The sequence below is a fragment of the Maylandia zebra genome, linkage group LG18, assembly GCF_041146795.1.
Source record: "Maylandia zebra isolate NMK-2024a linkage group LG18, Mzebra_GT3a, whole genome shotgun sequence".
NCBI classification, from domain to species: Eukaryota; Metazoa; Chordata; class Actinopteri; order Cichliformes; family Cichlidae; genus Maylandia; species Maylandia zebra.
In genome coordinates, this window is record NC_135184.1 from 3041154 (window position 1) to 3063949 (window position 22796).

Sequence of the window (22796 nt, forward strand, 5' to 3'; positions counted from 1 at the left end):
AGCACCTGGCTGCTACTTACCTTCTGGCACATGTGGAGCTGACAGAGAAAGACGAAATAAAAGCTGCTCTCAGTTTCTGTCACGCTACGTAAGCTCTCCCACCAGCAAACAGAGCACTGAACTGAACCGAGCGGCTTGTTACTGATATACGATCCACTTATTTGAGCCGTGATTACACCAGTGTCCATACTGAGAATTGGGCCTCAGTTTATTGTTCAGTGTTTCGATGCTACACTGACAATAAAGATTCTGGTATTAGAGCGATATTCTCAGTGTGCTAGCTGAAGATTTTGTTTAAAAAATGTGGGTGGGTGACGTCACTTTGGCTGTGTTCCTGTTTTGCATGCAAATTTGAATCCAGTGAGGTGTTTGAACTTTTAAATGGCGCATCATACTTTGGTCATTCCACTGGTGCAGGTGCACGGTGAGTTAGAAGCTGCAGCAGAGCTGTTTTGTTCTGACTAAAAGCAAAATGGTTGCTGACTCCTAAGATGAGGAAGAAATATTGAGTTTCTTGGGTTTTTTCAGTTGCATAAACAATCCTGAATAATTGGTGTGATTATCTGCATGAGGAGAGAGTTATTTAAGTGTGTGTGTGTTTCCATGATAAGACTGCGTCAATGCCTCGTGTTTTCAGCTGTTTCTGACAGTGGTGGTGCCCTGTGACACAGAGCGATGAGATACCAAGCTGTGATTTTGGTTTTGTTTGCACGTGAAAATGTAAAACATCTCCGAGCGTCTGTTTTTTAAGCTTTTGATTTACCTCCATCATGATGGCGTACGCCTCCACCCACAGTCTGTTCAGCTCTCTGAGCTCTCTGTCATCACGCTGTTTCCTGACGTGCATGAGCGACTGGATTCAAAGCTCCACGTGCAGCTTTGTGGCGGCCGGCAGGAAGCGCTGTGTGAATAAGTGACGCCAACACCTTTTTCAGCCAGTGAGGAGAGCGGATCTCTGGAGACGATCGTGACAGAAAATGGAGGGTTTTGATAAACAGACGTCCCTCCTGTGTGACAGAAATGAGGCATTCAGTGTCACACAAAGCAGTAATTATGGTTCAGTTTCCTTTTTTTTCCTAATAACCTGACCTGCAGCAAACACAGCGCTGGTTTGTGCTCCACGTGTCCACAGAGCTGATCAATGTTCAGAAAACAAACACCGACTGACCTTTTAAAGACACTCAAGTTGAATGTGAAGGCGTTTCGACGATACCCAGAGGCTTGTTTAAGCATCGAATAAGAAACAGGAGGAAGTTGAATCCATTTTTCATAATAAACCTGAGGAGGCTTAAATAGTCAGAGAAACAGATTTGCAGTTTACCGAGTCTGAAGTCACAAATTCACAGGAAACGAATCGTTCACTTTGCAAAGCTGGATTAACCTCATCAGGCACCATCACCGACTTTACAGACTGATTGATTCCTCATGTTTCGGTTTCTTTGAAGAGACATTTTAATGCTGTGTTGGTTTTTCCTGTTACTCAGAACCATTTGATGAACATAAAGTTAGCTTGTTGACGCCAATTTTCATTTCTGAGTCTGAATTCTCTCAGCTGAGTTCTGAGATCAACTGATCTGCTTACAATAATTAAGTCTGACAGTATAAATGTGCATTAAATGCAGCTGTCAGAAGGATAACTATCACAGGTTACTGTGAAGAAAAGCTAAAACCTGATAAAGTGATCTTATTCATGGTGCACACATGAGACAATCACATCATTTAAAGCATGTTTAAATAACTTCTAGTCAACAGCTGGCCTCTCGTCCTCGTGACTCCGTGGACCAAACATTTGTGGCTTTGGTACAAAAGACGTTGTGAGATGAAGTCTCGATGAGGAGCTGAAGCCTGTAGTAAACCCTCGCTGCTCGTCCCCCGTGGCTCAGCGAAGCTTCTGCTGATGCTTCCATGATGATCTGTAAACAGTCTGAGCCGCTCCGACGACCTTTGACCTCGACTGCAGCAAGTCGAGAGCAGCTCTCGGCTTCGCCGCTCTGTGTTCAGACAGAAATCCGCCCACTGACGCCTCCGCGGCTGTTTGATCCGATCCAGATTGGAAAATCTCACCGAATCTCAGAAAACGGTCGCCATCAGCTGTGTGGATTATGAAATAAGCTCGTTCTTCAACAATAACCCGTCCTGAAAGGAAAAACACTCTAAATGGATGAAACGAAGAAGTTTAGTACTCATTTCACTTCTTTGTATTTGACTCTTCTTTATTTTCCTCACTGAACTTTTCTTTTCTTCCCAGATTCGTTTTTTCATCCTTCCATTAATCACACTTTCATGTTCTTCTTTTGTCTTCGGCCCTTTCTCTCCTTCTTTCCTGATGTCTTTGATCTTTCTCTCAGAAATGTAAGCTTTCCTCTTTTTATTTCTCTTCCTCAGTTTTAACTCCTTTCTTTTTCCATCTTTTTTTACTTTCTTTACTTTTTCCTTCTACGTTCTTATATGAGTCCACTTCTGTTTCTGTTTAGTCCTTATTGCTTCATTTGACTGAAACCTTGTTCTTCGTTCCTTTGTTTTTCCAGCTCACTTTCAAAAACTTGTTTAAGTTGAAGACCGTCACTGCTGCTGTTTAAATCTTCCAGCTTGAGCGTTATTCCTCTGGCTGCAGACGTGGGTCATTACTTCACATTGACTTGCTGATGTAGTAAAATGCAGGACTGATGGCGTTCAGGGCTCGCTGAGTACTGCTGACTGCACGACTGTGACCGTTTCATAAATCAGCCTCGTTATTGAAACCGTGTCAGACAAATTAATGCATCTAATCACCGGTGTTTTCAATTAAGAAACAAATCAAGTGAGCAGGAGCCGCAGTTTTAATCCGCAAGAAATTAATCCACACCTTGTTAACATCCTGAAATAATCTGACACGCAGGGCCTGCTTGGCACCAACAGCAGGTTTAAATAACATCAGTCAGAAATACAGAGTTAGTTTGTTGTACTGCAACTTTAAGTACAGTGAACAGACGCAGAGACTTCAAGTTCAGATCAGTTTCACCTACAGAGTAATATGAGCCATAACCTATGAATTTAAATCCAGTGCAGTATTTTCATTTTATCAATCGCTAAAAGAACAACTCTCAAATTTCAAAAGGCCATAGTTTGTTATAGCCTAGCTTAACCAACAGAATTCATTCTGCCTTGAAGTACTCGGGTAAAACTATCAGGTAAAGCTATAAGACAATCAAAACAACAGAAATGCAGGGAGACTTCAAAGCTACCAGAAAACTCGGAAAACTATGAGAAAGAGTTCCCAGCTGCCTGCAGCTTCTTCCAGCAAAATCAAACAGGAAGTCTGCAACAACACCACCAAAATAATAGACTTTATATGAATCGCATAACCCGTAGGGATGTTCATGCCAAATATTTTAAGTCGTTTAAATGAGAGGGAAATAAATCACATTAGAAAGAAGAGGTACATGGTGCTGCAACCAAAACCCTCCTTACAACTGCCTCGGTCACTAGCAGGTTGCTGTGGTCGCCTGTAGTTTGCATGGAAGCCACCAACTCGTCTGCAAACACAAACTACTGAGAGGTAGTGAAACCTGAAAATGTAGGACGTTGCCTTCCAAACAAAAATTCTGCCTTAATTAAACAACAACTTGCAAACTTGTACTTGATTCAGACTTTTCAACTACTTAGTGAGTAGTTTGTGTTTGCAGATACGTTGGCATCTTCCATACAAACTGAAGGCAACTGCGGCAGCCTACCAGAGACCCAAAAAAATCCCAATTTTCCAGTGCAACACCTCTTTGTGACCAATTTCATAAGCAAGCGTCAGCCATACAGGAAGTGGTCGGGGATACTCACTTTTCTTCCAAACAGTGGTTCCATGTGGCCTCTAGCTAATCTGTAGGCCTGCCTTAATTATCATCAACTCCTGATTTGAATTCATTTTGAAAACAGTGAAAACTCGACCGTTTCTTCTTTGTTCTTTTCATACTGCTGTTTTAATCTTTTATTATTAATTTTTCATTTGTATTTAGCTGATGCCTAGCATCATCATACTGCTCTTTTAGAGGACTGTGCACAAGCATGTCTGGGTAAGCTGCATACCCATAGTCCAGACAGACAGTATAAAAGATGGATGTGACTTGTGGGTCTGAAAAGTGAAACCTGAATTATTTCTGGTAGCTACCAGTGAAACTACCTCCGGTTGCCAAAAGGCTTCACGTCCTGTAGAAGAACCTCTGTAAATACTTTCCTGTTGATGAGTTTTGGGTCTCAGTCTCTACTTTCAGGTCAATAAAACCCTGAGTTCTTTTGATAAATTATGGTAATTGTACTTGTCAAAAAAGCTTATTATCCAGATATGCTCGCTGGGTAATGACTCACTCATTACATCTGGTTTCAGACACCAGGGTGGGAAAAATTTAATCTCAAGGGAGTCACAGCAGGGCTTTACAAACTGGTGGGTGCTGACATGGTATGTCAAACATGCTATGATGAATTCTGCCCCTGTGACATCACCGTTTGGTTAGTAAAGTTTCGATGATGCTTCAGTCAAAGTGTTTCCACGAATCTCTGCAGATAAAGAGCGCAAATGCAGCATGACTCATTGTAACAGAAGATTAACATGAACAGCAGTTCTCTTAAGAACTGGAATGATCAGCATTATAGGAAATATGAGTCATCAAAATGACCCATCCGCTGACCCCAAACTCCTCCCTAACATTACCATATATGGACATTGTTATTGTAATCTTGCTTATTAGTAACCCTAACCTTAAGAGTTCATAGAACAAACTGAGGGACCATCCTGTTATATTCAGTCAGATTAGTGACTGACAGCATAAACTCACCAAGAACATGTGCGCTGACGTCACCTTCGTCTGTCAGATTTCTGTGCATTTAAAGAAGAGGAGTCGCCCCCTACTGAGCATAAGGAGGTTCATGTCCACATGCACAGTCATGGATTCATGGTTTTCCTTTCTTCTTGAATAAAATGGAGGAAAACTTGAATAAAATGACATTACTTTAAGTACATTAAAGGGGAACACTGTGGTGCATCATAATAGTAATACTGTTGGTGAAAATGAGACTACTTTGAACCTTTTTAAGCTGCTGGTCATTTTGTGACTGCAAAACTCTGACTTGGACTTCAAGCTTAAAGTTGATTAGCTTCTAAATGACATTTGTAACTAAAGGTTTTCTTCTTTAAAGTGTTGTAGGTTTCTTGTCTCAGAAGCTTTAAAAGAGAGTAAATTACAGCCAAAAAACATGAAAAAGGAGTCCAAAGGTTCATCAGCATCCTCCAGCTTTGGGCTGCCTGTTAGTTCTTTTTCTGAGTGATTTCTCGCAGTTTTATAAATTTAATCCCATGTTTGATTCTCAAATATGCAGAGCATCTTTTTATGGCAGAGATGAAAACACCGTTGCGATGAGTCACAGCTCCTCTGAACCATCACTGAAGGTTTCTTCCTCTCAGAGGAGCCGAGGGTGAGGTGCAAGTGTTAGATGCAAACCTCATTTGCAGTCACAGTTTGCTGCGTGATGTTTTTCAGAGTCTGTGCCAACACCCAGAGCTCCTCCAGCCTCGGCACAGCTCTGAGCCTCAGGTCTGATTTATGTTGATGGACTCACCTTGAATCACAATGTAAGATAAGATAAGATAAGAGATAAGATAGAACTTTAAGGAGACCCTAACCTGGGAAGAGTTATGGATTTCTTGTCAGTGGTTATTGCTTTTAGGTGGCCAGTGATCTGATTGGCTCAGTGAGGTGGCGGTGAGGGTGAGTGGGTGGTGAGGGTGGTATTGCACCCTGAGGTGAAGAGCACCTGCCACCTTCTCTGATCTGTTATTTCCTCAGGGCAGCAGGCCAGTGACTCAGTGCACCACAGCCAAGAAACCAAATTCAAAGGATTTGAACACATTGATCCTGTTATTCCACAGCGGCGGAGCCAAATATTGGTCGAATGTGGACCTGTGGTTCACGTAAGCTTGTTAACTGATTACAAAAGCTGTAATTCTCTACAGCTCCAGCTTTTTATTAACACCAGTCATGATTTGTTAGAATCGAGTTTTTCATAGTGAGAGATGCAAACCACACATTAACATGTTAATAACTAACCTGACGATGTGGATGGATCCTTTCAGCCATTCGATGATATTTACACTCAATTACACAAGAAAGCTCACAGAGTCGAGACCAGGAGATTCTACAAGCTAGCTACAAGCTACAAGCTTGCAGCATGAAATCACCCTGACATAATAATCTGTGACTCATTTGGACCCAGAAATAACTAAAGACTCTGAACAAGTGAAGAAGACGAGGACTGGAGTTGGACACCCCTGGTCTAGGGTGTCCATATATTAATGCTTATACCACATAAAATTATTATAACAGTTTGTCATTCATATTTTTCTTGCATCAGCAGACTGTTTTATGATTTTTATTTTTTGGTTGCAAATACAGAAAAAGCGGAGCAAGAGCAAAGATGGGAAACAATGAGGCTTTGGGGAGATGCTGATGGAGGGAGGGAGGGGGAGGGTAAGATGGAGACAAAGAGATTTCTGTCAATATTTCCTCAGGAATGATGGAGCATTAAAAATGGATGAGTGTGTGTGTGTGTGCGTGTACACATGTCTATGTGGAGACCAAGTGCATTTTGGTGCATTATGAGGACAACTTTGTAGAATGTGGGTTTTTTACATCCTCCCTTTGGGTGTGATTTCAAATATCAACAGACAAAATAAGGACCTGACCTTAAAAGTCAGGCTGATGTCTTAGTGAACTGTATTGACCTTATAAAACAGAAAATTCAAAGTGTCTCCCATCTTAACTGGCTAAATCACCATGGTTACGGTGTAAATGTTTTTATACTTGATTCTAATCTGCTGCTGAGTTTATTCACACTGCTGAACCGTGCATCGAGAACACCTGATTTCATTTTGATCTGCTGACAAACTAAAGCATCGTCTGTATTAAACCGTGGAACAGTAACTGTTCATGGTTAAATGTATCCAGTTCTCATGCTACTGGCACAGTGTTGCATTTCACTGTTATACTTTTTGTGTCCACTCTATGTTCCTGAGTGGAGGAGGTGACACTCATAGGGATCATTTTGTGTGGAAGAGTCATATATCCCAGGAAACACTGCCACATGTGAGCACGCACAGAGCCTGAAGCACAAAGCCCAACTTAGAAGAGATCACTGATAATCGCTGTTATCACTTACACAGAGATTTTAAGTTTCGTCAGTCGGTAAAGGCAAACGAAAGCTGTGCTGTTATAATTTATTCCCTGTGAAATAAAATCTTTCTTGGATTTTTTTTTTCATTTATATGTGTACACTGTTCCACTTGTGGAGAATCATATCAAACATGGCCAAAGTATCAAATAATGAATTGACAGTATGAAAAAATAAGCCCTGTGAGAACAGCCCTGGGTTAACTTGTTCTCTGACCTCAGTAAAGACTTTGAAATGAGTTACATAGTTCATAATTAAGCTAATGAGTAGACGGTGTTCTTGGTTTCTCACTAAACTATACCTCTGATCCTGACATCTGGATTCGAAAGGTTATGATTAAACATTGTCCTGGGAGTCCACCACAGCCTCGCTTCCACCAGTATCTACTCGACTCTACTCAGTTTGGTTTGTTTGTACCTCCTGTGCGCATGGGGTTGTTGTAGCAATGCGGCCAAAAGTCTCGTAACATCATTTGTATGCGACACATTTCCTTCGTTGCCAGGTTTCAAAAATGGCATTTTAATTTTTGTTAAGGAGTCAGTCTCATGACTCGTCGAGTGACGCCATTGGCTGGCCACTGGTGACACCACATTTTTGGATCCATTTTTAACGCGGGCTGAGCAAACGGGTTCTACCACCTTATAGGAAAAGTCTACAAACCGAGTCAAGCCGAGCTAAGTAGGTACCAGTGGATAAGGGCTATATGTATACCAGGGTCCCCACAATGATAGACGTACAAACCGGAGTGTATGCCCTGTTTAACATTCGCAGCAGATCCTCCTGCAGACGGCACGAAGACATGAAGCCTGTCAACAGGAAAATAACCACAACAACACAAGAACCCAAACCCTGCTGCTTCTTTGTTTATTGGCACCCACCACTGTTGGCCACACAAAGCACACACAGACCATCAGACTGACCCACCTCGACTCTAACAGAGCGAAACTCAGATGGCGAGTAAACATCCCCCGACATCTTTCACTTCCTTTAGTCTGTCCTGAAGAGTAAACACACAGACACACACACAGAGTCAATAAAGAGATCACAAAAGACACGATGCAAGACAGCGAAGAGGAAGTCAAGCGGTCAGGCAGTGTCTGTTTCACCCGAGGAAATAGAAATGATCTCAAGCCGTCGCCTGGATGGAAACGCTGAAATCTTTGTTTTCCATCACGTTGGGAAAAAATAAACTGTTGGAGCTTATTTAGAGAGGATTTCTGAATGTAACCGACTCCATCCTTCTGTTTCTTCTGCAGCTGACAAAGAAAAACAGGGCAAGAAAGACGACGGCAGCCCTTTCAAAGGAAACGTCCTGGGTAAGGAAGCTCAACACGCCTCATGTTCCTTTTTTGCCAGGTTGCTGCACTCTGCAAGTTAACGGAAAATGTAGATTATTTCCACCTGATTTTTTCCCTATTATTTTGCCCCTGTGAGTCATACGAACACTGCCCTCTCCAGCTGTGTTGTAGAGGTTCAGACACAAAATAGCACAACACCCTCAAAGCTCCATGCAGCTTTCCAAACACTTGATTTTGTATTTATAGTCAATAAAAATGAAAAAGAAAAATAATGTACTGTAAACTGCTCTGACTGTGTGTGACTTCCAGCGTGGATCACAAAGCAAAAAATGATTTAGAGGAGAGGATAGTGTAGCAAGTTATCAGCTAACACTGCAAGATACGTCTGTAAACTGCACCTGATAATTAGCACTGATTCACATAAAAATGTAGCGTTTAATTTGACTCCTCAAAAGTGGAGCAGACTCCTTCCAACACCACAAACATGCATGAGAGGTCCAGTTCAGCTAGCAGAGCGCTAACAGCTACAGCCAGCTGTTAGAAAAGCCTTAAAAGATGAACTCTTTATGGACATTTTAACATGAGGCTCCATCCCCACATCCCCCGAGAGTCTGTGGGGATGGAGCCTCCAGTGGCCAAGAATGACCCCATTAGGAAGATGTTGTGCAGTGTGTCAGCACAGCTTTTACCTGTACGTCAGTGTCTTTGTTCCCTATGTTCAAACCTGAGCATCATTAGCATCATGCATATATGAGAACACAGAGACAAGTCAAACTGAATCTTGAAAAGATACTTTCAGGAATCAGATTACTGTTGGCAGCGACAGAGTTTCCTGTCAGTGCAGATTTGCAGCTCAGGTGCATTCATACCACAGGTGTGTTGACCTAACGATGGCATTAAATGAAGAATTACAGGACGCCGTCCATCCAGACACGAGCTTCTACTTGTTATTCAGTCTGTGTCACTATGTGATGGATATGCACGGAGCTGAGCCGCTAGCATGGCTAGCAGTCTGCGCATTAACAACCTCTGGGACTCTGTTTGTATTTGCTCATATTATATAACCACACTGTAAATCCACTTTTCCTGCCTCTAATGCGGTAAAACTTCCTGCGGCCTTTCGGCAGCCTGTTAACCTGCGTCTGAACCTGCTGAGGAGCAACAGCAGCAGGATAAAACCTAATGAAAATCTCCTTAATACACAATAAGGTCCTCAGAGGGGGGCAAGAAAAAAAGTGCAGGAAATCAAAAGGCACAGCTCTGAAAGAAAGAAAGTACACAGTTTTTTAAGCCTGATCCCGGTGCGACTGTGTGATTTCTCATAAGTCAACATGCAGATTAGAGGAGCAGAATGAGGGCATTTCAGCGCCTTAACCATCAGCTGCACGACGCAAGTGTTGAGTCTGGAGATCAAAGAGGAGATGAAACAAAATCGAAAGCGTTTTATTATCTGCAGAGCTCGCCGTGCATTTACATCACCGACTGAAACGTCTCAGGGGGAGCGATTCCTCCGCAGCTCCTTCGCTCCGAGTTTTAACTCGGACAAAAGAAGCGCGGGATTAAACTGCAGCATTGTCTACATCGCAAACAGGGAACGACACAGCAACACATTTCTGCCTCCGATAAAGAGCTGAGAAAGGCTGAGCTTCTCCTTCTGTGCCGCGTTCAGGTGACCTTCACCACATCGGCGCCTGTCCTTCAAATAAGTAAATCATTCAGTGACGAATGAATCAAACCGCGGCGTGTCCCTACTTGCCCTTCACTACAAGCTTTCATCACTCACGGCTCCCAAAGACAGTGAAAGGTTAAAAAGGCTCAACTCAAAAAGGGAGTGAAGAAGTTCACTCACAAAAAAACCTTTTAAAACAACGTTTTACCACAGGCGGCTTAAAAGATCGATTTTTCTGACTCTGAGAGGGAATGAAATTTATAAGATGGGCTTGATGTTTTTTCCAAAATGAGCCAAAGCAGAGAAGTTCATTATCTCATCGGGAAAGTGTTCACTAGGATCAGAGCAGAGGATCCTTTTCCAACAGGAACAGAAGGGTTTGCTGCCACACAGAGCGCCCCCTGCTTGCCACTAAAAAGAATGCACATTTGTTCTACTTTATGTGATTTTACTTCAGTCTGGATGTAAAACGCGGATTTAAGTCACGCGTCCTTTCTCATAGCCAGCAGGGGGCGCTGCTCTCACTGTCAGTCAGGTTGTCCTATAATCTCGTTCAAACATTTCATCCAGCAGCACTCAGACAGTCTTAAGCTCGCGAATCTCTGAGATGTCATCGCGGCCATCGTAAACATGGCGAACAGCAGAATTTAAAATTGGTGACACGCACACACAGGCGGCTTCTTGTTAACAGCTTCCTTCATGTTAATGTGGATTTGGTATATAACGTTTCAGTCACTTTAATGAGCAGCACAGTTTGCTTTGTCAGCTTTTCCTCTAAGACTGCAGTGAATCATAGCACGGAGAGACAGATCTGTGTGACTTATTAGGATTTATGCCCTCGCACAGCGCTGCAGCGCACAGCAGATGACTCCGTTTGTGGCACAGCACTTCATTTATTATTATTATTAGGAGCATAAAATGTAGATCTGCTTTTACCAAATTTAGCTTTAACATTAAAAAACAACAGTATATTGTTATTATATTAATAATGTTCGTTAATTGAATGTAAGATGAGCGACGTCACAGTCAAACTCAATGAAACGTGTCTGTGTGTTCAAATTACCAAATATATCTTTACAAAATTATGATATAAGATCAAATAAAGTAAGATGTGCTTTATTTATCCCAAAGATGGGAAATCACTGTTATAGCCCAGTCTCAGGTCTTTAAATCATCATGTAGTGAATCTATTGTCTCCTCTTTATTTCACACAAATGGACTTATTTCCTATTGAAACACTTTATCACAAATTTGTCCTCGCTGGCATGAAATATGTTTTATGTCAGACGCACAAATCTGGGGTTGAGACCGTGGGGAGGCTCAAACGAAGCTTTAAAATAAACGTGACTTTTTCAAACCCCAAACAATTACCGTTTAACACTTGAGCCAAACCAGGTGACAGGCTGCTGGTTATCAGAATCAGAATCAGAATACTTTATTGATCCCTGGGGGAAATTATTTTTTGTTACAGTGCTCCATTTTAAACCAACATTAAGACAAGACAGACAATATGCTAACTAAGAATAGTACAATATATACATATATATACATACATACATACATAAGTCACTTATAAATAAATATTTGGAAAAGAAACATGTGTAGTTGTAGCAGCAAACAGTGTGTTAAGTGGATGCGTTGTACAGGGAGATGGCCACAGGCAGGAATGATTTCCTGTGTCGTTCAGTGGTGCTTTTCGGTAATCTCAGTCTCTCACTGAACGAGCTCCTGTGACTGACCAACATGTCATGGAGTGGGTGGGAGGTGTTATCCAACATTGTCTTTATCTTGGACAGCATCCGCCTCTCCGACACCACCTTGAGGGAGTCCAGCTCCATCCCCACAACATTGCTGGCCTTACGGATCAGTTTATTAAGTCTGTTGGCATCTGCGACCCTCAGCCTGCTCCCCCAGCATGCAACAGCATAGAGGATCGCACTGGCCACAACAGACTCATAGAAAATCCTCAGCATTTTCTGGCAGATGTTGAAGGACCTCAGTCGCCTCAAAAAATAGAGACGACTCTGGCCCTTCCTGTAAAGTGCTGTGGTGTTTTTAGCCCAGTCCAGTTTATTGTCAATGTGTACTCCAAGGTATTTATAGTCCTCCACAATGTCAACACTGACCCCCTGGATTGAAACAGGGGTCAAGTGTTTCCTGGTCTTCCTGAAGTCCACGATCAGTTCCTTGGTCTTTGCCACGTTGAGCTGCAGATGATTCTGCTCACACCACGTGACAAAGGAGTCGACCACAGCCCGGTACTCTGTTTCATCATCCCTGCTGATGCATCCAACCACCGCAGAGTCATCAGAAAACTTCTGAAGATGGCAGGTCTCTGTGCAGTGGCTGAAGTCTGTGGTGTAGAGGGTGAAGAGGAAGGGGGAGAGGACAGGGGCACCCTGTGGTGCCCCTGTGTTGCTAATCACCTTGTCAGACACACACTGTGGGAGACGTACATATTGTGGTCTTCCTGTCAGGTAATCAACAATCCAGGACACCAGAGAAGCATCCACCTGCATCGCTGCTAACTTATCACCCAGGAGGGTCGGCCTGATGGTGTTGAAAGCACTGGAAAAGTCAAAAAACATGACCCTCACAGTGCTCGCCGGCTGGTCCAGATGGGTGTAGACACGATTGAGCAGGTAGATGATGGCGTCCTCTGTTCCGAGACGAGGCTGATAAGCGAACTGAAGGGGATCCAGATGTGGTCTTACTATGGGTCGCAGCTGGTCCAGGATGAGCCTTTCCAGGGTCTTCATGATGTGGGAGGTCAGTGCCACGGGCCTGTAATCCTGGGGGCCACTGGGACGAGGCGTCTTTGGTACAGGGACGAGGCATGATGTCTTCCACATCACCGGGACCCTCTGCAGACTCAGACTCAGCATAAACAGTTTATGAAAGACTCCACACAGCTGGGGGGCACAGGTCTCTTTATGTTGTGTTTAAATGATGTGTGAAAATCTGATCGTGGGTCTCTACCACCATCCCTCCGAGCTCCTACTACAAACTGCTTTTACCTTTTAAAATGGAAAATCATTCACACTTGTAGACCTGTAAGATTAAACGCCGTGTTCAAGGTCGCTGTCCAGAAACACACATCAACAGATTACAGGTTGTGACTGTTTCACAAACTGCTGTGAGATCAGATTAGGCCAAATATGAAAAACAGCCTAGTTCAATCAAATAAACATCACAAAACAAACTATGGAAGAAGATTTGTTCCGTTAAATATAGAAAAAAGGGAAGAAACTAACGAAAATGAAAAGCTTACAAAGGAAAATCTAACAAATCATCATCAGCATTGTGGTAAAGATTTGTGTTTGATACAGAAACTATAAATCAATATTTAATAAAATGTAAATCAATAATAAAAATCCCTTTATTGTTCTCACCTTGTGTCTCTGATTTCTCGTTTCGTCCTTTCAGACACCAGGATTGTGGATCACGGAGAAGGTTTCTACCCGGGAATGTCCATCCCGTGTGCCGACAGCTTCTCCGGCTTCTGCGTTCACGGGAAATGTGAGATCAACAAGTACAACATGGCCACCTGCAGGTTTGTAACGGCCTCCGCTGTAAATGTTTCAAATAAATACATAAAAATGAAGCGTTTGTTTTTACTAGAGTCCAAGTTAATGGATCTCATCAGAAGTGTGGTGGTAAAAGTGTGAAATGTCAAAGTTTAAATCATGAAACAAACACAAAACTATTACACCATCCTAAAGTATGTAACATGTGACATCACACAGTCTTGTTGTGTGTCCGACTCAGATGTGACGCAGGATACAAAGGTCCTCAGTGTGACGAGCCTCAGGACTTCAACATCCTCTACGTGGTCCCCAGTGGACAGAAGCTGCACTACGTCCTGATCGCCGCCATCATCGGAGCCGTGCAGATCGCCATCATTGTTGCCGTAGTGATGTGCATCACAAGGTACTCAAGTGCAAAGAAAAAAATAGTGTTTAAAGTTTTAGTTGTCAAATATTTATGTCTTTACGTCTCATTAAAATACTTACAAAGTGTTAACTGATTTTAGTCTTTAGCATTTCTGCTTGATACAAAGCTTTTGTGTCCTTACAGTATTTATCAAAAGAGCGACATTTCTTTCACAGGAGCCTCAACACTGTAATAGCAGTAGTATTGTGTTAATTATTTTATACTTTACTAGAAAACTAGATGCAGCGAGTTGACTGAAACATGAAGTCACAGTAAATAAGGCAAAAGCAGAGTTTGTACAATGTTGAGCTGGTTGGTTTTCCTGCAGTGGCAGTGTGGATCATTGGGATCATTACATGCTAATGAAAAGCCTGGTGGTAACTTTCTGCATTAATACACCATCAGTTGTGACGATCTCCAACACGACTGCATGAAGTACAGCTCCAAACACAACAGAGCCTCCGCCATGTTTTACAGATGGCTCCCCTCACCGAACCTGAACTGAACATTCGTCCCGTCATGAGACCTGTGGTCACTGATTTTCAGTCCAGGTCTTGAATAATAATAATAATAATAATTCCTTTTCACTGGTCACTTTTTATTCCTCCACTTAAGAACACACCACGCCAAGATATGTGTTCAGCAAATAGCTCTCTGGGAATCACATTGTTGGTGTAAAAATACTCTTTTATATCTGTCAAAATGTGTTGCCAGTGACATTTTTGTGGACTGAACTAAATAAACTGGAACACATTATGAGGTTTTGTGACACGCTGCCTCGAAGATACAATTTAAAAATGTTTTTTTGCAAAATTGCCCGTTATTTGTAGACACAACGCTGGTTCAGTGCTTGAGATCTGTGCCCTTTTTATGCTCGACAAACAAAAAGAAAGAAAAACACGTCCTCTGTCTGAAAATGGTCAGGCAGAGAAAACCTGGAGAAGTTTTGGCCAAGACCACTTTAACTAACGAGTCTGACTCCTTGGAAAGAAAATATAAAGAAAAAGACTTTTGCACAATACTGTACAATGGCCAATCTAAAATCTAAAAAAGAAAAGGCACCAAATTGGGAGATTGACTCAATCACAGCATATAAATCTGATTTTAGTAACGGACACAAATTGTAACACCGACTTTCTCGCTCTCTTTGTCTTCAGGAAATGCCCGAAGAACAACAGGGGTCGCCGGCAAAAACAAAATCTCGGACACTTTTCCTCGGACACTAACAACAGGATGGTATAGCCGTGTCTGCCGGAGGTCTTTTTTGATAATTGTTTTCTTACGGCGCGGGAATATACCATTTTTTAACAGTAGGTGTAGTGAGTTTTCTTTTTCTCCTAGGAAACTGTTAAAAGAAGAATATTTATTTCAGGGGCCTTATTTTCCCTCCTTTTAATTTTGGATGGCATCTTTGCGCATTTATTTTTTAGTTTTTTCCTCCAATGCCGCAAATAGTTCAAGGAGCCGATTCAACACAACCCGCTGTCACTTTGCATCGCCGCCATGTCCGCCGTCTCAGTTTTCCTGCTACGAGGTTTTGTTGAATGCTTTGCGGTATCTTTGTCGAGCTGGCTAACAGAGTCACATCTGCCCCTCTGGAATGTGCTATTTATTGAAAAGTTGATTTCTTTGCCCCTTTCTTTTCTGCTTTTTACTAATAACGTGCAGCTGATTACCAAATGCAGTGTTTTTTGTTTCCGTCCTTTTTTGTAGAGGTGAGAGGGGCCAGCTGGTACCATAGATATGTTTACACTCATCCTTTGGTCCATGTAAAGACTTCACTGTGTTCAAACAAGCTAATAATTTATTCTTACCATGAAGAATTCTTTTCTTGAAAGTAGCTTTTACTGGAAGTTTTTATGTTAACTTTTCTTCGAAATTGTAGTTTATGTATATTAGCATGACTTGTGATAACTGTGTACTGTGGTGTAGTTTTAACTTTTTAAAAGGAAAAGTTGTCGGCCTCGATGCCTCCTCCGCCCCTCCTTCGATGGTACGGTTAAAAGTTGGACTGACGAATGGAGGACGAAGGCGTTAGTCGGGGGGTGGTTTGGGGGTTTTTCCCTGAAAAGGAATGTGCATTGTCTGGAAATCAAATGTTGGCTTTATCAAGACAAGGAAACACACAACGAGCATTTCTGCCCGTCGTTGATGAAAGGAAAGTAAAACCAGTAAAGCCATGAACACAAAGGCAGGAATGCTGTATGCAAGACTGTAAAGGAAGGGCTGGACTTCAAATCGACGTCAACGTCCTGACGGTAATTTTCACGGAAGTCTTGGTTGCTTCGATCAAGGATTTTCTCTGAATGTGAGGGAATAATTTTGTTTTCTGTTTTGTGTTTTCCCCTCAGCAAAACATTCCAAGCACAGACGATCCCACGAGAAAAAATAACACAGTAATAATACAGAATATAGCAGCGTTCTGTTCTCTGGTATGAACATGTGTGTCTCATGGTTTTAGATGAAATCATAGCGTCATTTGGCCTTACGTTATTCACACAAACACAGTCAAGTACTTTCGGCGAGGAGGAGGAAAAATCTGATCAGTATCCTGAGTAATTTAGTAATCCTAATAAATAATCCAAGCCTCCTCTTTTTGTTCTGTTTCGATGTAAAGTTTTGATTATTTTTGTAATGGACGTTTCACCTGTTTGACTTCCATGCGGCAGCATCGTCTAGATTCTGAGAGTGTGCTCGTGGCTAAAACCACAGCCCCGAGCAGGTCGCCAGCACGCCGGCTAATGTTAAAGCTTTGCCCGTCTGCTAGAGTCTGAGTGACGTAAACGTCACCTCGTGGACGTGCCTGCAAGTTTCTGTGAGAGTTTCCGATGCACCAACTACGTTTGCACCCCAGTTGGTGGAAATGCAGAAAACTGACTGGACTGACGAGTCGGCCGTGCCGTCTCCGGCTGTCCGAGTCCACAACAGACTGTAATCAAGGCTTAAGAGGTGATACCATGACAAGAGCAGTTGGAGCTAATTTGGTGTTATTTTTTGTGTGAATGCAACGTACGACAAGAAAACACATTTGAGGTTTGCTCCGACAGCAATCACGCCGACGTTTCCGTGGGATCTTTGTGTCATCTGGTGAATGAGTTCTGTGTCGTTCCTCGTGTCCCTGACCGTCACGAGCCTGTGCGACTCTGAGTCCAGCTTTGTGTTTTTGTTTGTCACAACATCCAAATTTCATTTCAAATTGTGTTAAATTTGAAGGATGTCATTCTTCAGTGAAAGTGAACTTTAACACATTTCTGAAGGTGCAACATTTCATTTTAAGTAGTGCTGTCAGTGTTAATCTCGTTAAAATGACGTTAACGCCATAAGGTGGCAAATCTCCATTAGAGAGTTAACGCGGATCGCCCCATTCGAGGGGCTGCACGGCGCTAACGCATTAACAAGCTAACTTGTGCATCGACGCTGTGCAGCCGCTCGCACGGGGCGACCCGCGTTAAGGTGGCAAATGGAGATTTGCCACCTTATGGCGTTAGCGTCATTTTAACGAGATTAACGCCGACAGCACTAATTTTAAGTCGTGTTGTAATAATTCAAGAGGTCAGAAAATCCTTAAATCTGTTTTTCACCAAGTTGCCAACTTTCTTAAGGTCTGACTCATTTACGCTGTATTTAAAGTTGAAGTTGGTCAGAGAGTTTGTCTGTGGGAATACAACACAAGAAAAATATCCTCATGTATTTAATGCAAACAAAAGTGTCAGCTGATTTACTTCTAAAATTTAATTCAGAAACCATCCACCAGCAGCGAACTCACATCATCCACTGAGACCAAACAGTCCTTTGGTTCAGCTAATACACAAAAACGACTGAATAACTGTAAATAATTTACTGTATTTGCTGGTAAAGGTGAGACATGAGCAGGTGATGCCGCCAGATTTCATGACCACGCCCCCGAGGCTGTGCCCAGGTCCAGGGAGGTTTGTTTTCTTCTCTGTATGTTTCTGATTTGACGTTTTCTGTACCGTCTTAGTCTACATTTACAGGTTGTAGGTCAGCCCCTCCCCCCACCCCTCTGCTGAGCAACGTGTTTCTACTTGTTGTCGACCATCGCAGCCGTGACTTCTCTAAATGTGACTAGAATGTGTTTGACATGTTATATTCTGCATGTAGACTCGGCGAGGCTATTTTTGGTCTCTGACGAAATAAAAAAAAGAAAAAATGTTTTTTTAATGTACACCGGAGTGCTGTGGCGTCATTTGATTGAGTGTCCTGTGAGCTTTCTCTTCGATTTCTGCGTCTTCTCGTGACTGATGCTCTCGTGTTACGGCACACTCGACGCCCTGTGATGAATTAATGATGTTTTTTAAACTGAGTGTTGAGATGACCTTCATCATCAGTCGCTGGAGACCAGAGACAGTTTTGTTTTTCCTGTACAGACACGATGTCCTCATTTCATACTGAACACTAAAATTACACATCATACACCATCTCTGCCCCTTCATCAGCATCCAGCTCGTCTCTGTTAAACCTCATATAAAAGTCAGAACAGCTTTTGATTCAATAACTCTGTTTAGTAGTTTCTAATCACTCTGTGAATTTTAAATTTCAATGTATTTATAAGCAGTGTTGGTCAAGTTACTTGAAAAAAGTAATCAGTAACTAATTACTCATTACTTCCCCAAAAAAGTAATCCCGTTACTTTACTGATTACTTCTTTTCAAAAGTAATTAATTACTTAGTTACTTAGTTACTTTTTAAAAACACGATTTACAACCTGAAGAGGTGATAAAGCCCAATTCTACTTTTTCTACATAATCATCATACAAAATGTAATCAAATGGAAAAGTCTTTTTTTAAAACTTGTTTTATTAGTTTTAATCTTTTAACTTTATGCATCAAGCAAACATTAAATTATATGCAACATTCTCTGACTGGAAGAAATTAGTTTAACATTTAAACCTATTTTCTGCACATTCCAGCACATAAAATAAAATATTTTGTGTGTTTACACTCAGTCTTTCAAATAGATGCAAGTAAAACACAGCAGAAAATAAATAAAATCAAAGACTAGCAGTCCTGTTGCTCTATTTTCACCTGTAAAGCAGGACTGCGGTAGGCGGAGGTTTACCCTGGTGCAGGTGTGCGCAGCTGTCAGTTGAAGAATCCGTGAGTTTCTCTGTGAATTTTACATTACTTCGTAGCGCACTCTGTGCTTGCTTGGAAGTTTAGGGGGTTTTTTTCACTGTAAAAAGAAGTTTTCTTCCCACGCACAGCGGACGCTAATGTTTTTGTCACTTTTTATGGAATCAAACTCAAAGTAAGGTCAGTACTTCCACGCTTTAAACGCAGCACGCGTTTAAAACAAACTCGAAGTCCGTCTTAATTTTTTTTCTCCCATGTCCCCTGCGGGGTTCCGTACCTACAGACTTGTGTTCAACCACCTGTTTTTAGGGATGAAAAGAGTCGCCCCCTGCTGGCACATAAAAAGAATGCAGGTTTAAGGCACTTAACTTTAAGACCTGGAAACACCATCCATCTATTATACAGCGCCAAGTCACAGCAACAGTCGCCTCAAGGTACTATATATTGTACTGTATATTGAACCAGGCTCAGGGAGGGGTGGGGCCATCTGCCGTAACAGGCTGATGTTATTTTCACTAATAATTAGACTCTCTGGCCCTATCCACACACACACACACACACACACACGGGTATTTTAATACTTTGAAAAAATAGGTAACTCTGCCCTTAGAATAAATTCATAATTTGATAAATGTCAAAATGATTAGGGTCAGGAGACAGATGAAGGCATGAGGCAGGTGTGAAGAAGCTGAGTCTACAAAAAAAGTTTTTCAGGATCTTCCTCATATTCTCCTGATACAAAGACAGTAATGGCGGTAAAAGCTGGACTGTGGGATGACTTTACTTTCTAATATCTGTGCAGCATCATCTGGCACGACCACCAGGCTGCAGCACATGAAAATGAACTTGGCTCATGGTATTTTGTACTCACCTATCAGATTTAATTAGTCATTAAGTGGAGCTGCCAGAGTCGTGCGTATCTCAGTATAATAGTGTTCAAATGACAGAGCGTGGTTACAGTGTTTACGTGCATCAGCCCTGATGTGGGAGTTTGTGGTTTGAAAACAAACACAGATGTTGGATATGAAAGTCGTACTTTCAGCTCCCACTATCGCTGCACCCCCCCCTCACAGGAGCGTCGACTGTCCAACCGAATTCTCCTGGTGTGCAGATGTCAGAGGTCACTGCTCGCCATATGAAAATAAACCCGCCACATTATAGGTGTCATACATTTCTGTCAGTGGCGGGGCCTCAGGCACGCCACCCCGGGTAAATATAGAGATGCAGACTGGAGGTGGTGGGTGCAGAAGCAGAGCTGGGTGGGTTGGGGGGTATTCAGGGACAGCAGCAGCTGCTGATTTCAGTCGACCAGACTCAGCAGTCAGTCAGCTCCAAACTATCAGCCAGTGAAAAGAAAACCTACCAGGATCAAACCTTCACTCATTCAACAGCCTCCAGAGGTAGTTTATTCTCCATAAACAAGGATGGACTGTAGTTATGTAACATAGGAAATGCTTAAATAAAGGCAGAGCGAGCAACTGCTGATTTAATATGTTTGGTCTTTATTGAACTGGACTTACAGCGAATTAGAAGAAAGAAAACAGTAACTTTATAAATGTTTGTTGTTGTGTAATTAAACTGATTTATATGAGAGCTGTTTCTAAACAAACCAAAATCCATATAAATATTAAATGAACCTACTTTACCCTGTGTACAGTATAACAGTGAGTTCAGGACAAATGCAGCACTGAAGTCATTTGCCAGCTATGACAGGGCTTCAGATAAATGATCAGATTAGATTTGCTGCAAAATTTGTCAAACACTGCTGGTTAACACTGTGTACCAATCAGACACAAGGATGACAACAAAGGTAATAATATGGTATTCTGTGCTGATCAAATTCTACTGGTTTCATTTGATGTATACATCACTTAAAGCAGTGACTGAATGGAAATAACACAAAGTTTTGATTTGAAGCTAAAGTATACTTCACATCTGGGACAGATGTGGCAGGCTACAGAGCAGAGATCTCAGCAAATATCCAGATAACTATATAGATGTCGATATTCCTGGACTTGGCCATAGTCATCGCTGCAGCAATTAATTTAATAGAGGTAAAAACCAAGGAGACACAGTCCATCTGCTCTCTTTACCACTTAAGCAGCGAGTGATTCCTCATTATTGTCTAGCTGCACAAAAGTGATAGCTAGCCACAATGCTAGGGTTTGTAGGAGCACTTTAGGTTAGACTGTCTGTGCAGTTAGCCTCGTTTAACCACAGGGTCAAACAAGCCATAAATAAGTCAAGGCTAGTTTTTGTAGAACATCTATAATTTTATGCTTTTTGTGCCATATCTCAGCCATACCTCAGAACTACTGCTAGTTAGCAAACTAGCAGGTCAAAGAACGTTTTATTAACCAAACAGTGATAGTGTATGTGGCAACTCAGAATTTGTGACATACTTAAATTATAAAGTTTCATGTTTCAGACATCATTTTGTCACATTTTAGATGCTAACAAGCTATCATTAGTTATTGTTAGCGTACCTGCTGCTGATGCATGCCCATTTCCAACATCAGCAGCAGAACATCTGGTAAATGTCGGTCATGGGGAAACAAGCATGTGATCCACACCAGTACCCTGACAGCTGATCGGCATTTCCATGCACTGTCCACACCTGCACCAGGTGATGCTGCCCAACCCCTCTGAATACCCAGTTCCTCCGAGCTAACTCTTTCTCTCCTCCTGCTCGACTGGAAAGTATATATAAGGAGTCTCGGTATGTTGTTGAAATGCCTGCCAGCCTCGTCTTCTTCTGGTAATGCTGTACAACTAACCAAGCCTGTGATGTGGTCACTGAGCCAGAAAGTTTCTATTACACGAAAATCAATTATAATTTAACAAGTAATCAATTTAAATCCCAGTTTTTCACTAAATAAATTCCAACAATAGTAATTATTTATAAAATCCTTTTATGTCCTCTTTAAATTTGTGCTAATGACTGAGAAAAGCTATTCATAATTAACAGCGACTCATAAGACGTCCAGTCTTTACTCATGCTGGTTTTTTCCTTCCCACAGACAGGCTGCATTTAGCTAATGTCTGTGTATGTCTGTAGTAAGTAGTTTTGGTTCATAAAAGGAGTCAAGTGCAAGCTTGACATGAAAGCATGAGTTCGTAAATTCTCTTTCGTTCCATTTAAAAAACTAACAGCAAAATAAGAGATAGCAGGAAATGCACAGGGGGTTAATACTGTTAGTACTGAAGGGGCCAATCGTGGTCTTTGTGGGCTGCATCGGTCACATTTCTAGGGAGGTGCCCGTCAACTTACAGTATAGAGTTTCAGAGCGGGGACATGCCTACTACTTTATGCAGAAGCATGAGTGTCACATCACGCTCCTACATACAGATTTTTTTAATGTTAAGCCCTCATTTGTCCAAATTTTGACAATCTGGGAATGAGGATAACATTAATTCTACCTGATATAAAAATTTCATTTCCGAAAGGTCAGTTTTGCTTTTGTCCAAAGTATAGTATTAGGTGAGGGTTATTACCTACAATGAGTTAGACCTCAGAGGTTACGTCTGGAAAAATTCCACTTCCTGTTCTGACATGTGAATCAATAGAAAGTCTGGACTGTAAAAAAAACAAACAAACAAACATGTTT

General features: G+C 41.9%; 1 protein-coding gene across 1 annotated transcript in view; it reads left to right on the plus strand.

Annotated features, from left to right (window-relative positions):
- The window catches only part of tmeff1a (transmembrane protein with EGF-like and two follistatin-like domains 1a), a 113454-nt gene extending 95174 nt beyond the window's left edge, over positions 1–18280 (plus strand). The window contains exons 7-10 of the mRNA XM_004569474.5: positions 8451–8510; positions 13588–13714; positions 13930–14091; positions 15252–18280. Of these exons, the coding sequence (XP_004569531.1) occupies positions 8451–8510; positions 13588–13714; positions 13930–14091; positions 15252–15336 (434 nt within the window). The 3' untranslated portion in view covers positions 15337–18280. The remainder of the gene's footprint in view (positions 1–8450; positions 8511–13587; positions 13715–13929; positions 14092–15251) is intronic.
- Positions 18281–22796: the final 4516 nt, after the last annotated feature.